Source organism: Sorex araneus, chromosome 3 (genome assembly GCF_027595985.1).
Source record: "Sorex araneus isolate mSorAra2 chromosome 3, mSorAra2.pri, whole genome shotgun sequence".
Taxonomy (NCBI): domain Eukaryota; kingdom Metazoa; phylum Chordata; class Mammalia; order Eulipotyphla; family Soricidae; genus Sorex; species Sorex araneus.
Genome location: NC_073304.1, coordinates 25,940,593 through 25,956,337, shown reverse-complemented (window position 1 = coordinate 25,956,337; position 15,745 = coordinate 25,940,593). Strand labels below are relative to the sequence as shown.

Below are 15,745 nucleotides of genomic sequence, written 5' to 3'. Positions count from 1 at the left end.
AGGAACAGACCTGGCGCGGCTGGAGTCCGGGGTGGCTGGGTGTCGCGGGGTGAGCGTCTGCTCCCCAGTTCTGCGGGAAACCGAGGCTGTCATTGGGAGCGGGGGGGGGGGGTCGGGGGGGGGAGGACGGCGGCTCATTCTTTCGGAAGCAAAGGTTTAAGTTCTTAGGGCCAGGTACCTGTTTCCCCTAGACCCAAGCTCAGAAGTGTCCCTTTCTGTTTATTTATTTATTTTGCACACTGGTGAAAAGACGCTCCCCGGCCCCCGACCCCGGGGTACAGGGGTCCGCATTGAACCAGGTGCGAATGTTCGCTCGTGTTCTTCGCCGTTCCCGCCTCCCCTCCCCCGGCCGCGGCCCCCGCCTCCCCCCCGCGCTGCACCCTCGGAGTTGGCTGCAGGCTGCTAGCAATTCCCGTCAGTCCCTCCCCGCTTACACAGGATGTCCATATTAGGACATCTGCGTCAGCAGGTTTCCACGGCCGATCCCTGCAGTTGTGGGGGAGCCGACCCCGGGACCTCTCAGCTGCGGGGGTTCTGGGGACCCCCGGAACCCCTATCCCCAAACACTCTTCGCATTAAGAGTCGCAATCAGGCAGATGTCAGGGAAGAGCGGGCGCGGCGGGGGCCGCCAGAGGGACCCAGAGATGTCCCCGGCGCGCGAGTCACCCCTCCACGCCCAAATGGTTTGAACCTGTGACGCGCTAGGCTCATTCATAAAATGCTGTTATAAAAGCAGGGGTTGCGGCGCCTCGTACTCCAACCTCCTCTGCAGCGAGCAGCACAGAAGCTAAGACAGAGCCGGCGGCGGCGGCGCAGCGAGCGAGCAGCGACCGCGCTCCTACCCAGCTCTGCCCCATCGCTCCTGCCTGTCTCCGCGCCCCCAGCCCCTCGACCCGCCTCGGACTAACCGCGACTATGATGTTCTCTGGCTTCAACGCCGATTACGAGGCTTCCTCCTCCCGCTGCAGCAGCGCCTCCCCAGCCGGGGACAGTCTCTCCTACTACCACTCGCCGGCCGACTCCTTCTCCAGCATGGGCTCTCCCGTCAATGCGCAGGTAAGTCCGGGGCTCGGGGATCCCCGGGAACGAGATGCTACCCCCTCGCCCCCCTGGCCCGGATACTCAGGAAGGAGTGTGGGGTGCCCGTTCCCTTGGGCAGGGCGGGCTGGCCCGGCCCGAGAGCAGCCCTCCCCGGGAGCCCCGGGCTGGTGCGGAGCTCACGCACACTTGTCCTAGTAGGAATCGCCCCCCACTTCCCCGCCCCGGGCTCCTAACGCACAGCCTTGGGCTCCAAGGCCCGGCTCTGACATCAACAGGGACCCATGCGTCCCGGGCAAAAACTCGCCAACTGGAGCGCAGCTTCTCCGGGGGTGGGGGAGGCGACCTCAAAGCCCCCATCCCTTCTCCCCCCATAGCCCCAAGCAGTGAGCAGGGTTGGGGTGGGGGGGTGGGGGGAGGAGGGCGAAGCGGGGCGGGTGTGTAAGGCAGTTTCATTGATAAAAAGCGAGTTCATTCAGGAGACTCCGGAGCGGCGCCTGCGTCAGCGCAGACGTCAGGGATATTTATAACAAACCCCCTTTCAAGCGAGTGATGCTGGAGGGATAACGGGAACGCGGCAAAGGCTAGAGGAGGAAGGCAGGGCGCTGCGGAATGCTTGGGGCTGGGGGAAGGGGGCCAGGATCCAGGACCAGGGACGTAGTGAGGGAGCCTGCAGTCCAGGGCAGGCCGGTTCCCCCGAGCTCGCGCCCTCTGCGGCTGGCGGTGTCGCAAACCCGGCGCCCCCACCTGTGCCGGCAACCTGCGCGCTCACGGCCGTTTCCCCCCCGCCTGTTTCCTTCTAGGACTTTTGCGCGGATCTGGCCGTCTCCAGTGCCAACTTCATTCCCACGGTGACTGCCATCTCCACCAGCCCGGACCTGCAGTGGCTGGTGCAGCCTACCCTGGTTTCCTCCGTGGCCCCGTCCCAGACGAGAGCCCCCCACTCCTACGGAGTGGCCACCCCTGCGGCCGGGCCTTACTCCAGGCCTGGGTCGGTGAAGACTATGAGCGGCGGCCGGGCGCAGAGCATCGGCAGGCGGGGCAAGGTGGAACAGGTGAGCTCCTGGAAGGGGCGTGGCGGTGGGTTGGGCCCCTTGGTGGGACGCTTGAAGTCACACAGGGAGCTGACGGGGCCTTTTGAACCCGGAGCTCTGGCTCCCAGCCCCTCCCAGCCCAAATCAGACGGGGCCGGAGCACACCATCCAGAAACCGCCTGGGAGTCTCTTCCCTCATAGGTTTCTCTAGAACGCTCTTAGACCGGCCCGTCTTTGTTCTCTTGCCGAGGATCTTGTTTTAAATGCAAGGCACACCCAGCCTGCGAGTGCAGGTTCGGATCGGCTTCACAGATACAGGGTGCCAGGAAACTGGGTTGCTGCAGGAGCTTTTCGAGCAAACACTGTTACTCAATGCTGGTCCCTGCTATTTTGCAGCTGTCCCCGGAAGAAGAGGAGAAAAGGAGAATCCGAAGGGAAAGGAATAAGATGGCAGCAGCTAAGTGCCGGAACCGAAGGCGGGAGCTGACAGACACCCTCCAAGCGGTACGTAGCACCCATGGCCACTTCTTTCAGAAGGAAGGAAAGTTGGAGATTGGGCAACTGGGTCCTTGCATGAGACGGTTGTGCCTTATGCCCTGCTTTGTGCCTTGTCTGCAGGAGACTGACCAACTGGAGGACGAGAAATCAGCCTTGCAGACTGAGATCGCCAACTTGCTGAAGGAGAAGGAGAAACTCGAGTTTATCCTGGCAGCCCACCGGCCGGCCTGCAAGATCCCAGATGACCCAGGCTTCCCAGAAGAGATGTCTGTGACTTCTCTTGATCTGAGCGGGGGCCTGACCCAAGCGACCAGCCCCGACTCGGAGGAGGCCTTCACCTTGCCCCTCCTCAATGACCCCGAGCCCAAGCCCGCCGTGGAGCCGGTCAAGAGCATCAGCAGCGTGGAGATGAAGGCTGAGCCCTTCGATGACTTCCTGTTCCCCGCCTCGTCCAGGCCCAGCGGCTCTGAGACCGCCCGCTCCGTGCCCGACATGGACTTGTCTGGTTCCTTCTATGCAGCAGACTGGGAGCCGCTGCACGGTGGTTCCCTGGGGATGGGGCCCATGGCCACAGAGCTGGAGCCCCTGTGCACCCCAGTGGTCACCTGTACTCCCAGCTGCACTACCTACACGTCTTCCTTCGTCTTCACCTACCCAGAGGCCGACTCCTTCCCCAGCTGCGCCGCAGCCCACCGCAAGGGCAGCAGCAGCAACGAGCCTTCCTCTGACTCGCTCAGCTCCCCCACGCTGCTGGCCCTGTGAGCAGTCAGGGAGCGGGAGGCAGGAGGCCCCCAGGGCCGCTGCCCCGAGTTGGTGCATTACAGAGAGGAGAAACACGTCTTCCCTCAAGGGGTTCCGTAGACCTAGGGAGGATCTTATCTGTGCGTGAAACACACCAGGCTGTGGGCCTCAAGGACTTGAAAGCATCCACGTGTGGACTTGAGTCCTTACCTCTTCCGGAGATGTAGCAAAAAAACAAAAAAACAAAAAAAACGCATGGAGTGTGTATCGTCCCCAGTGACACATCTGAGAGCTGGTAGTTAGTAGCATGTTGAGCCAGGCCTGGGTCTGTGTCTCTTTCTCTTTCTCTTTAGTCTTCTCATAGCATTAACTAATCTATTGGGTTCATTATTGGAATTAACCTGGTGCTGGATATTTTCAAATTGTATCTAGTGCAGCTGATTTTAACAATAACTACTGTGTTCCCGGCAATAGTGTGTTCTGATTAGCAATGACCAATATTAAACTAAGAAAAGATAATGACTTTATTTTCGAGTAGATAGAAATAAATAGCTATATCCATGTACTGTAGTTTCTCTCCAACATCAATGTTCATTGTAATGTTACTGATCATGCATTGTCGAGGTGGTCTGAATGTTCTGACATTAACAGTTTTCCATGAAAACGTTTTATTGTGTTTTTAATTTATTTATTAAGATGGATTCTCAGATATTTATATTTTTATTTTATTTTTTTCTACCTTGAGGTCTTTTGACATGTGGAAAGTGAAACTGAATGAAAAATTTAAGCATTGTTTGCTTATTGTTCAAAGACATTGTCAATAAAAGCATTTAAGTTTGAATGCGACCAACCTTGTGCTCTTCAATTCTGAGTTTTGTAAGATTCCAAGAGGTATTACTGGAGACCAGTCTGACAAGAAGCTCCTGGGAGGATCCGCCCCTTTGTTTGATCCCTTATCAGAGGAGAGAAGGAAACTCTAGAGCTGATGTTGGTGTACCATAAATGTATGCCTTCGTGTTATAATGCTGGTTCTTTATTGCGGATTGGGGTGGGGGGTGGGGGAATCTTTCGTCCTCCCGCTTCTTTGGAAAGCCAAAAGTGGAGGAGCACTTAAGTTCAGCTGCATTAATATCAAATTTAGGTGTTTTCATCTTAGAGGAATTCTTTAGCCAATAAAAGTGAGCTTTACACAGTCCTAACTTTAACTGTGGCCGAGAACTAGACTCCAAGGGCTGGAACACATTTGCCTGGGGGCGGTGTCCCCGACTGGTGTGGCCCAGAACACAGACTGCTTTAACTTGTTATTCATTCCTACAAAATCATGTGACGGGTTGGTCCCACCTTACAAGTGAGCAAATTGAAGAATGGTTCCAATGAATGACTTTCTCCCTGGTCCACTCCGTGGATTCCTACCTACCAGGTTCAGGCGCTCTCAATACCAGGTTAAACCTCCCCCCTTAAAAAAACAAAACAAAAATACAATAGCAACAACCACAGAACCATGTCAGTCCCTCTCCCCACCATATGTGCCTTTAGTTGGGCTATTTTTGTTCTTGGAAGGACAGAAAAGTTATTGTCTTACCCTTTAGTAATAAACGCATTGTCGTTTCTCAGCTTTCTTTACCACAGTAAGCTTGGCATTCAATTTAAGCCTGGGGAAGAAAAAGCTGGGGCTGAGAATCTGACTGAGATCTGAAACAGCACAAACAATGGTTGGTCACTCTGTAAATAAAAAGTTACATAATAGCTCAACAAAGGGAAGTCAACACACTCCGAATGAGCTTTAACTTAGAGACTTTATCATCTTAAAGAAGAACATGACCTTTGTCCAGGACACCTCTCTCTGGTAGTGGGGCTCTTACACGCACAAGTACAAACCACACGGAAAGGAGTTGGCGCCCTCCCTCCCAGGTTCTCCGATGTCAGGCAGGCACCCTGCTGGGCAGCCAGAGGTGGGAGAGGAGCTGCTCCTTCATTGGTGAGAATAAAAAGCACAGGGTGTTTCTGGGCTGTCCCACTCCATCAAGAGGAAAGCTTTCACTTAAAACAATAGTTCCACGGAGAGTGCCGTTGTCACTTGGAATGGGCCCGGCTCCCCTCATAATTGGCGTTTGAAAGCAGCTCACTTGAGGCGCTTAAGTGCACTGATCTATCACACACCATTTGCCGGTTACTTTTTGCCTGTCTTGCAGTAATGAAAGTGATCTTTCGACTCCCTGTTTGCTGTTCAGAGGGGAACAACTCTGTAGCCTTTAAATAGCATCTAAACTAGAGTTCATCCATCCAACACGCCTATCTGAGATGATTGATGAGGTTGCTCAGAGGGAAATCTGTTGGCTTTCATCCATGGCTGACCGTGGAAGACTTCTGGATGGCGGAGGGAGTTGGACCTCTCTGCTGACAGCTCCCGACTGGTGGCCCTTGTCCACCTGATGAGGACTAGAGAGAAGAAACATGGCTTTCCTTTTCAACAGCCCTGGCCAAGGCCCCGGGCACAGACTCTTCCTTTCTTTATTGGAGCAGGCTTGATTAGCCACCAAACTCCCTGCTGGGCCTTCTCACTGAATCAAGTTTAGAAAGGAATTCCCTTTCTTTGTAGCCAGAGGGTTCCTACCCCATCCTTTTCCCAACTGAGGATTCAACAATTCCTATGGACAATGGACAGAGGAAATATCAACCTTGGTCAGTAACATGCTCATCCCTACCTACAGGATGTGGCCTCATGCGGTCCCAATCCCACAGCTCTCCCCAGGTACCATCTTTGAACACAATACCAAAGTTCCCCACCCACTTCAAGAGGATGGGAAAAGTAGGGGGGAACGTCATTTATCAGGAGATCACACCCCTTCAGTGCAGTAATGGCTCCCCATCCAGCTGAATGCATGACACCGTCAGAGCAAATCATAGAGTTAATGAATAGTAACCGGGAACAATTTGTTTCTATAACAGCAGTTTTGAATCTACAGCAACTTTCCACTTGTGAAGGAAGCAAAATCATTTACTCTATCTAGATCCAAGGGACAAAGAAGAGTCCAAGGTAAAGTCTAAATTCTTAGATGATTGTTCTTGGAAGTTTCAATGGTGTCCAATTTTTTTTTAAGTCAATATCTAAACTGCATACAAAGCTTCCTCTAGATACAGAATGATCAGATTCTACATCAAGAATGAGAAATTAGGCGCATATGCTGCCTGAGCCCATGTGCTGCTTGTGCCCACGTGGCTGAGCACATGGGTCGCCCGCATCTCCCCTCTTGAGATGTGTACTTTCATGCTTTCATACTTTTGTATCTAAAGCTCTATTATGTGTAGGGGCACCTCCACCCTTGGAGAAGCCCGAGTTCTCTCTTGAGCGCGTTACTCTTACTCCTTCCCTCAGAAACCTCTGAATAAAATCTATTTACTTCAAAAAAAAAATGAGAAATGAACATCACTTGAATGCTGAGTTCAGGGGGGCATTAAGCTGTTCTGTTTTCCTATTGATATCAAAGAGCTTTTGGTTCGGTTCAACTCTATCCTATCCTGCCCTTCTATCCCCCAGGTGCTACGCTCACAGGCCTTCCTTCCACTCTTGACACAACACACTGTTCCAGCTACAGGGTCTTTGCACTTGCTGCTTCTCTGCCTGGATCTCTTCCCCCAGGCTGGTTCCTTCCTGTCATTCAGGGTTTGGATCAAAGGGCATCTCCTCCAAGAAGCCTTTCCCAGATCATTTTATCTAGAATAGCTTCTTGTGGCCACTCCCTCCGTGAGGCTCTCTCTTCCGTTTTCCTGCCTTGCTATTTTATAGCACCTTTCACTGTAGGCAGTGTCTAACTTATGCTTTCTTTTCTTCATTTAAAACAAGTTTCTGCCCCTCACAACTGGAAGGTAATTTTCATACAGAGATCTTTTCCTTCTTGATCAGCCCTGTCACCCAAATGTATATTAGGCACGAAAGTGTGTATTTAATGAATGAAGATGGAAGAATAAATAAAGGGAGATGACACAAAAATGCGTAGAGGAACATAATTTTAGAGTTTAAGAATGAAGATGGACTATATACTTCATAGATGGCTCCCTGGCTGGAAGAATTACCCTTTTCCTTTTTTTTTTCTTTTGGTTTATTTGGGGGCCACACCTGGCAGTGCTCCTGGCTCTGTGTTCAAGGATCACTCCTGACATTGCTCAGGAAATCATATGTGGTGCCGGGGATCAATCCAGGGCTGATCCCCAAGCCAGCACCTAAACCTTTGTCCTATCTCTTACCATCTCAGGCCACAATTACTCCTTTTGTTAAAAATATTCCTTGCAGGACCTGGGCAGAACTCAGTGGCAGAGAATCTGCCTCTCAGTGATGAGCAAGGATGGAGTTTCTCCCCAGCTGCACCCCACACATCAAGCGTGATCCTGATGACAATTCATAGAGATTCTCAGCGCCACAATAAAGTGTGCGATATCTGGTGCAATGCAACACAGGCAAAGTAAGTATGAGCGATCCAAGGAAGGCAAGGTAGGCAACCCCATGAGCACTGTGACTAAATGTGCACTCTCTGCTGAGCACTGCAGCCAAAATGCTCAGCAGCATTACCGCTAAAGGGTGGAAACACCATGATTCACAACCAAGATTGTCACCTTCTGTCATCACAACAACAAAAGGAAAGGAAAGGTGGGTGTGTGGGGACTCTCTAGTTCTCTAGTATTAAGACGAAAAACTAGATTGCTTGGGAAGGAATTTTAGGGGGTACAAAAATAGAAATATACTACAGGTCATAACACTTCTAATGACAAATAGATTTGTTTTCATATCCAATGAAGAGTGGGTGCATATCCAAACACTGCTGTCATCTTCAGAAGAACAAATAACATTCTTTCTTGTTAATACACAATTTTTAGACAGTCACACAGATCTATTTAAGTATACCAGTTCCAAGAAAAATGTGTATGCTAAACTATACAAACTGACAGGGGGGTCTGCATTAGAAAATAAAAGAAAGAGTGAGCTGCTGTCATTATTATCATTACCATATCAATACTGTTATTCATCATTTACCAAGACCTGAGATAAAATCAGATGGAAATGAAGCCTATTCCTGATTAATGAACTCTAGTTCCCCAAAAGGCTCTGACTGCATTGATTTCCACATTCTTGACACACAGGAGAATGCAACAGAAGCATAAACCAGTGAGTTGCAAGGCAATCTATTTCAACAGCTCCATACGCTGAACTAGGATGTTTTTCCTTAGCCCAAGAAATGTTACTTGGCTGCTGGAGAGGATGAAGAGCAGAAAGTTTCCAGCCTTCGTTCCAAGGAGGTTACCTGGTACAGTCACTATAAACCATTCTTTTTTTAAAATTTATTTTATTTTTTTATTGAATCACCATGTGGTAAGTTACAAAGCTTTCAGGCTTGTCTCAGTTATACAATGCTCGAACACCCATCCCTTCACCAGTGCACATACTCCACCACCACTATGAACCATTCTTAAGGACTAAAGCCTTTGCTTTCAGCTCATACCGACAAGTCAGCTTGATTTAATCATTCAGTAGGTGGTAGTTAATCCCTTGCTTACCTTAGAAGTAGGTCCATATAAGGGGACCCTGGTAAAGGTTCTAGAGCAAAAGGGAGTAGGATGGCCATAGGAGTAAACGGCAAAGATGCCTGTTGCTGCTTTGCTCACTTTCGAAAGCAATTTGTGGTCAAATCAATGAAAACAAAATGATTCATTTTAAGATTTTTTTAGTTAACCATGAGCCTGTCATGGTTTCTGAACTTATTGATACCAAACAACCAATTTATCTGGATTTCAGGAGGTGAAACCAATTTGACTTAATGTTCACAGCTTCAGCTTTGAATCCTGGCTCCCTGAGCTAGGTGAGTTACTACTTCCATGTCTGCATCTTAGTTTTCCAATCTGGGAAAGAGGGGAATACCTCTTAGTGCTGTGAAAGGTAGCAATGGATGACTTTTTTAAAAAGTATGGATAATGTTCTTATTAGTGTCTGGGCACACAGGAGAATTATAGACGCTGAGCTTTTTTTTTTTTTCATTATCTTTGCAATTCATGAGTGGGTCTCAGGGGAGACAGATTATATCCTCTGAAGCAAGCAGGGGCTTCGTTTCATGCCATAAAAGACTTTCTGGATATCTCCTGTGCATTAAGTGCTGCCTTCAAATATGAGGAAGACATAAGCCTTTCTGTTGGACAAAGAGCTCATCTAGTAAAGACATAAACATATAGACTATAATTCACCACAGTGGTAGTGCATGAAGAGAGGGTGAGGATTTCTAACTGAGGATGTCTCTGAGATGGGTTTCCAAGATGGGTGGAATTTACCAGATGAAAAGGTGGTAGGTGGGTAGGTGAAGGAACTTTTAGTGTACTTGGTTTTGCTGGACCATAAAAAATTGAAGTAGGGCATTACAAGTCGAAGGTGTGAAATGTAAATGAAAGAGCATCATATAAGTGCATTTGATTTCATGCCTATTAATGTTGCAGCATCAAAGTGGAGGGGGCTGGAGATAGATCAAGAAGAGACAACAGAGACCAGATCATGAAGAACCTGGTATTTACTTAGTTCAGTGTGTGTAGGCTGAACCAAGGCAGAGGTGGTGGGAATGGAGAAGGAGCAAGAGGTAATTAGGGGGTAAGGTTGTCGGGATTTGGTGATTGAGGGGATGTGGGAGGGAGGGAGAGGGAGGACTCCAAGTTTACTCCTAGCTTTACCCAGCTTGACACAAAGATGCTGTGGTTCCGCCAATGATTTTGTGACTAGAGGAGGTTTGGAGGTTAAGGAGATAAGTTCTGAGCTGGAGAGAGAGTAGAACAGGCTAAACCTGAGCAGGAACCCAGGTTGGACCCCCAGGACCACATAATATAGTTCCCTGGGTAAGGAGGAAGAAGTAGCTCCTGGGGATCCTCAGATGTGATGCCCCAGTCCCCACAGAAAGAAACAAATAGGAACAAAAAGAGGCCAGAAAGACAGAGCAGGGATAAAGGTGCTTTGCCTTATACACCAACACTACTGACTCTAGAGGAGAGGAAGGAGGAGGAGATGGAGCAGGTGGAAGAGGAGGAGGAAGAGATGGAGCAGGTGGAAGAGGAGAAGGAGGAGTAGGAGGAGGAGGAGGAGGAGGAGAGGAGGAGGAGGAGGAGGGGAGATGGCTCAATGGTCTGGAGCACGTGCTTTGTAGACAGGAAGTCTGAAGTTTGATCCCTGGAGCACCAGAGGAAGTGACCCCTCAGCACCGACCTAGAAGTATCTGTTGAGCACTGCCAGGTGTGTCTCCAAAACAAACTCAGATCAAAACAACAGCAACAACAAAAGACGGTAAGCCTGTATTGAACATGTGGCATTTGTCGTGTCTGTGGAATACTGGGGCAGGCAGCTGGAACCATTACAAGAGAGCTTTGATGTTGTGATTCGTAGAACTCGCCCGGAGACCTGCGGCTGGGAATGAGCCCGGAGTCCTGGGATACAGCAGTAGAAAGGACTCATCTCTGCGTGCCATGTCCCCAAAGCTGAATCAGGACCCAGGTTTACTTTGTTAATATTTTCACCGGTAGCCACTGGCACATAGTGGGTACACAATAGTTATTTTGTTGAACGGCTGCTCTCACCACACAACAATCCTCTGAGATGTGTTCAAACCTTATTTTACAGGTAAGGAAAATGACCTAGGAAAGAAGAAATAAATTGACCAAGTTCATACAATCACTAAGTAGCAGCTCTGAGAGTTGAAGCTTTCTGTTTCTTTTGTTTTGCTTTGTGGCCACACGGGCAGTGCTCAGGGATTACTCCTGGTGGTACACAGGGCACCATATGGGATGCCAGGGATCAAACCCCAGGTTGACTGTGTGCAAGGCGATTGCCATATCCGCTGTACTATTGTTCTGGTCCCAAGCTGAAGCTCTTTGTGACTTAAAGCCTAGAATGTTTTCACCTCTTTCCCTAAATATGTGCTTTTGTGACCAAAGGGCGAGGCTCCTCTGAGACTGTTTTTCTAGAAAATCAGGTTTAAAAAGCTCAAAGTTCTTTTTCCAGGGCTGGAGCAATAGCACAGCGGGTAGGGCATTTACCTTGCATGCGGCCAACCCGGGTTCGATTCCCAGCATCCCATATGGTCCCCCGAATACCACCAGCGGTAATTCCTGAGTGCAGAGCCAGGAGTTACCCCTGTGCATTGCTGGGTGTGACCCAAAAAGAAAAAAAAAAAGATATTTTTCCATTTTTCCACCTTCAAAACTGACATCAATCCTTGTGGAAATACACTGACCCTCGAGGTTAAGGCTCCAGTACCTGGTTTGGGGTGACACGGCAGTACTGGGTGCTTTGCAGGAAGCAAGTGTGATGAGGTGTGAGCAGTCTGTCTCAGCTGTGGTTAAGAAATTATTGTCCTATGTCTCTTATGTGTTGGTTTGGTTTTTGGGCCACACCCAGGATTTACTCCTGGCTCTACGCTCAGGGATCACTCCTGGTAGGGCTCAAGGGACTATATGAGATGCTGGGATCAAACCCAGATATACTGTGCAAGGCAAGTGCCCTACCTGCGGTATTATTGTTCCAGCCCCGACACAGCTTTGTTATTGCACAGTCTCTGTGGGTCAGAAGCCTGGGAATGGGTAAATCTCACTAGTGGCATCAAGACTGCCCTGCTGCCTTCCCAGCTGAGGACTTGAATGCGGGAAAAGTTGGTGGCAGACTGTTTCTTGGTGATTACCTGAGGATTCAGCTTTGTATTGACTATTGGCCAGAGGTGTCCTCAGGTCCTGGAGGCTGCTTGTCTTTCCTGACTCTGTAAGCCTCCTTCCATGGGAACTTCATACCCCTCCCCCACTCCCTAGAACTATAACTAGAAATTACTAGTGTGTGCTAGCGAGACGAGGTCTAATTATATCATTTTACACACATACACATTAGATCATGACATAATCAGAGAAGTGATACCCTACTCCTCTGTCATATTCTGGGGCTTGGAAGCAAGCCTTGGGTTCTATCCACATTCATGGTGCAGGGGTGTGGGGGTGTAGGGTAGGGAGGGGTGTTCCACAAAGGCACAGGCACCAGGAGGCAAGGATTATTTGTGGATATTATGTGGATCTATCATCCACAAGGTGCTCTGCTGAGAACTTATTTTTGGCCACTCTATGTGGGGCTGGGGGCAGGGGGTTGGCGGGGTGGGAGGGGCACTTCCAGCTTTGTATTTGGGGGTCACTCCCAGTGGTGTTCAGGGGAACATTCAATGCTGGGCTCGCCTATCACAGAGCTATCTTTGTCCCACCCACTGAGAATTTAAAAGTGCTAATGAAACCAGCTAAAGTTGGTCGACTCTTTTTTTTTTTTAAATTAACACCATGAACTGGAATTGGAAATTCTAGACATTGTGACAAAATACTTCTCATTTTTTTTTCCTTTTTAACTTCTAAATAGCTGCTGAGATTACTTGAATTTTCATTCTGTAAATGGAACTCTAATTTAAACAATTTTGTCTGGGCCTGACAAAAATGCGTGGTGGCTTTACAGCACCTGCCTTGACGTCCTCCGATGGTGGACATCAAATCCCTACTGTCCCACATGCTCTCAGTCTGATCCTGGCAGCTCATGGGCAGTTCTGGGGTCACAAGTCATTTCTAGCTGCCCTAGAGTCGGATTTGCAAATAGCACAAAGGAGTGAGTCCCTCTGGGAGACCACAGCTTAAAAAAATATGCAAGCCCACACTGAAAAGAGTGCAAACCTCTCTGAGAGCCTCAGCAGACTGGGCGAGCACCGTGTGGTGATGCAGAGCTGAAAATGTATGAGTGTCATCCACCAGGTGTGTTCGTGACCCGGTCATTCAACAGTAACAAGGAGGACAAAGAGAAAGGGGAAGGCAGAAAAAAAATAGAACAACCATTTAAAAATATTTTTTTAATATTGCCTTCTACATAGAAATAAACAGGTCCCAGTTACGCTAAGACGTCTCAAACACACACAACGAAAGCAGTATACCGTCATTTTAAGACTGAATTTGCAATAGCCCCGAAGCATTTGATGTTGCTTTGGGGTTCAGTGTGTGTTTCCAGCCTCACAGCAGGATACAAGGTAGTGTTTAAACAGTGGGTTTGAAATACAACGATTGTAAATGGGAAGACAAAGAACTGAACTCGAGTTATCTCATTGTTTAAAATTTCAGATTAAAACTTTTGAAGCCTTTTGGTGTTGACAATGGAAAGTTATGAAGCAATGAAAACCGGTAAGTGTGCTTTTACACAGTAAATATACATTTTATTTACATGAACTATTGTACTAAATGTTAAACGTGGGTTTTAAATGAAACGTTCTTTTAAAATTATTAAAGCATTTTAAAAAATGGGGGCTGGGTTGGGTTACACTCGGCTCAGGGATCACTCCTGGTAAGGCTCAGGGAACCATCTGGAGTGTTGGAGACTGAACCTAGGTTAGCTATGTGTAGGGCAAGGACTCTGCCCTCTGTACTATAGCTCTAGCCCCTTAAAATTGTTTTTAAAGAATAAATCTAGAGAACAAAACACTACAACAACAATAGGATTTAGTAGTTACCTAATAATAGGATAAGGTTGCTTAAAAAAAATGGTACTAATTTGGGTTCACAATGAGCTGGGCATAGTTACACACACACACACACACACACACACACACACACACACACACACACACACACACACACACACACACACACACACACACACACACACGCGCGCGCGCGCGCGCGCGCGCGCCATTAAAACAACCCTAGAGCGGCCAGAACCATGGTTCAACAGGCAGGAGTAAATGCTTTGCATGCAGATGGCCTGGGTTAGATCCTTGGTATCACAGGGTCCACTGAGCACCGCCAAGGGACTCTCCTCACCCTCCCTCAAAACCCTTGAAAGTCTTGCTGTGATCCTTATTTCACAGTTAATAATAATACAAAAAAAAAATGGGGCTGGAGCGATAGCACAGCGGGTAGGGCGTTTGCCTTGCACGCGGCCGACCCGGGTTCGAATCCCAGCATCCCATATGGTCCCCTGAGCACCGCCAGGAGTAATTCCTGAGTGTAGAACCAGGAGTAACCCCTGTGCATCGCCAGGTGTGACCCAAAAAGCAAAAAAAAAAAAAAAAAAAAAAAAAAAATACAATCTGGAGCCCAAAAAGATTGCGATCTGCGTAACTTCACCAAAGGGATGTAGCAGAGCTAGAACGCGTGTCCGGGAAAGCGCAGACGCCTGAATGCTGGACCTCTACTAAGAAAAACAGCCAAGCAAAAATCAATAACCCAATAACCTTGGAAGCCCTTCGAAAGAATCAGGAAAGCCCCTTCTCGCGCAGGGACGCATCTTCCCATTCGAGTCTCGCCCGAGGAGCGAGAGGGCTTCCTGGGGACCTCCCGGGCTCCCTCTCTGGGGGTGCTCTTCCGCGACCCCCGCACCCCCTGCGCCCTCTCTTGCTCTCCCACGCCGCGCCTCCGTCCCCGCCTGCCAAGCGGCAGGAGTCTCCTTGCCCTTCCCAGCTTCCGGCGCTTTGCTCCAGGCCAGTTCGCTAGGTCAGGTCGCGCCAGGAGCTCACCAGTCTTCTATTTACTGTTTGGTTTCCATGGTGACACGTAGGCGCCGTCAGCGCCTCCCGTCATCGGCCCCGCAGCGCGGCCGCCACCCGGCGCCGTGACGTCTGCCCGCCGCTTCCGCTATGCCCATATTTGGCACGGCCGCCGCGCCGCCGGCGGGGGAGAGTGAGCGCCGGCGCCGCCCCGCCCCCTCAAGGCCCCGCCCCCGATCGGGCCCCGCCCCCATCTAGGCCCCGCCCCCGCCCAGGCTCGGTCCGGCGGACCCGGCCGAGGCGAGGGCCTCCGGGGGTCGCTAAGGGAGGAAGAAAGGGCGTCGGGGACAGATGGCTGAGCCCTGGGGTCTCCGACAGCCCGCGACTCTCGGAGGCTACAGTCAAGATTTGGGGCTGTCTCGTCTGTTGCGGGTGGGTGAGCCCGGATCACGATTTTCTCACTCTGCGCCCAGAAATCCTGGGACCTGCCGCCCCTCGCTCGCCTGCCTGCCTTGGATTTATTTGATGGGCTTGCTCCGACACCTCTCGCCCGTGGCGCAGGTTTCGGGGCTCAGCTCCCCCTCCCGGGAGATAGATGGGTGACCTTGAGCAGGTCCCAGTGGGAGGGGGTGGCGCTGTGCGCGCTGGGCCGGGGGAGCCTGGGAAGTCGTGGAGGACCCCTGCCAGTCCGACCCCCACCCTAACTGGGCTCCTGGGTTTGCGCCCGGCTGCGAGCAGGCGCTTCAGTGAACTTGAGCGGGGATCGATCACGGAACCAATCCCGGGCAGGCAAATTCACCTCTCCGGGAGTTCACCTTCAGATTCGAGGTCCTGCCCCCCCCCCCCGCCACGCCCCCCCCCCCCCGCCCCGCAGTGCCTCTTGCCGGCGAGGCAGGACCGGCGCGGCGATGATTAAGAGCC

At 50.3% G+C, this 15,745-nt stretch overlaps 1 protein-coding gene across 1 annotated transcript; it reads left to right on the top strand.

The window, feature by feature from the left end:
• The first annotated feature begins 754 nt into the window (after positions 1 to 754).
• On the top strand, positions 755 to 4,157 carry FOS (Fos proto-oncogene, AP-1 transcription factor subunit). Its single transcript, XM_004610219.3, has 4 exons — positions 755 to 1,056; positions 1,842 to 2,093; positions 2,469 to 2,576; positions 2,691 to 4,157. The coding sequence occupies exons 1-4, from the start codon at positions 916 to 918 to the stop codon at positions 3,330 to 3,332; spliced, it is 1,143 nt and encodes a 380-aa protein (XP_004610276.2). The 5' UTR covers positions 755 to 915; the 3' UTR covers positions 3,333 to 4,157.
• Positions 4,158 to 15,745: the final 11,588 nt, after the last annotated feature.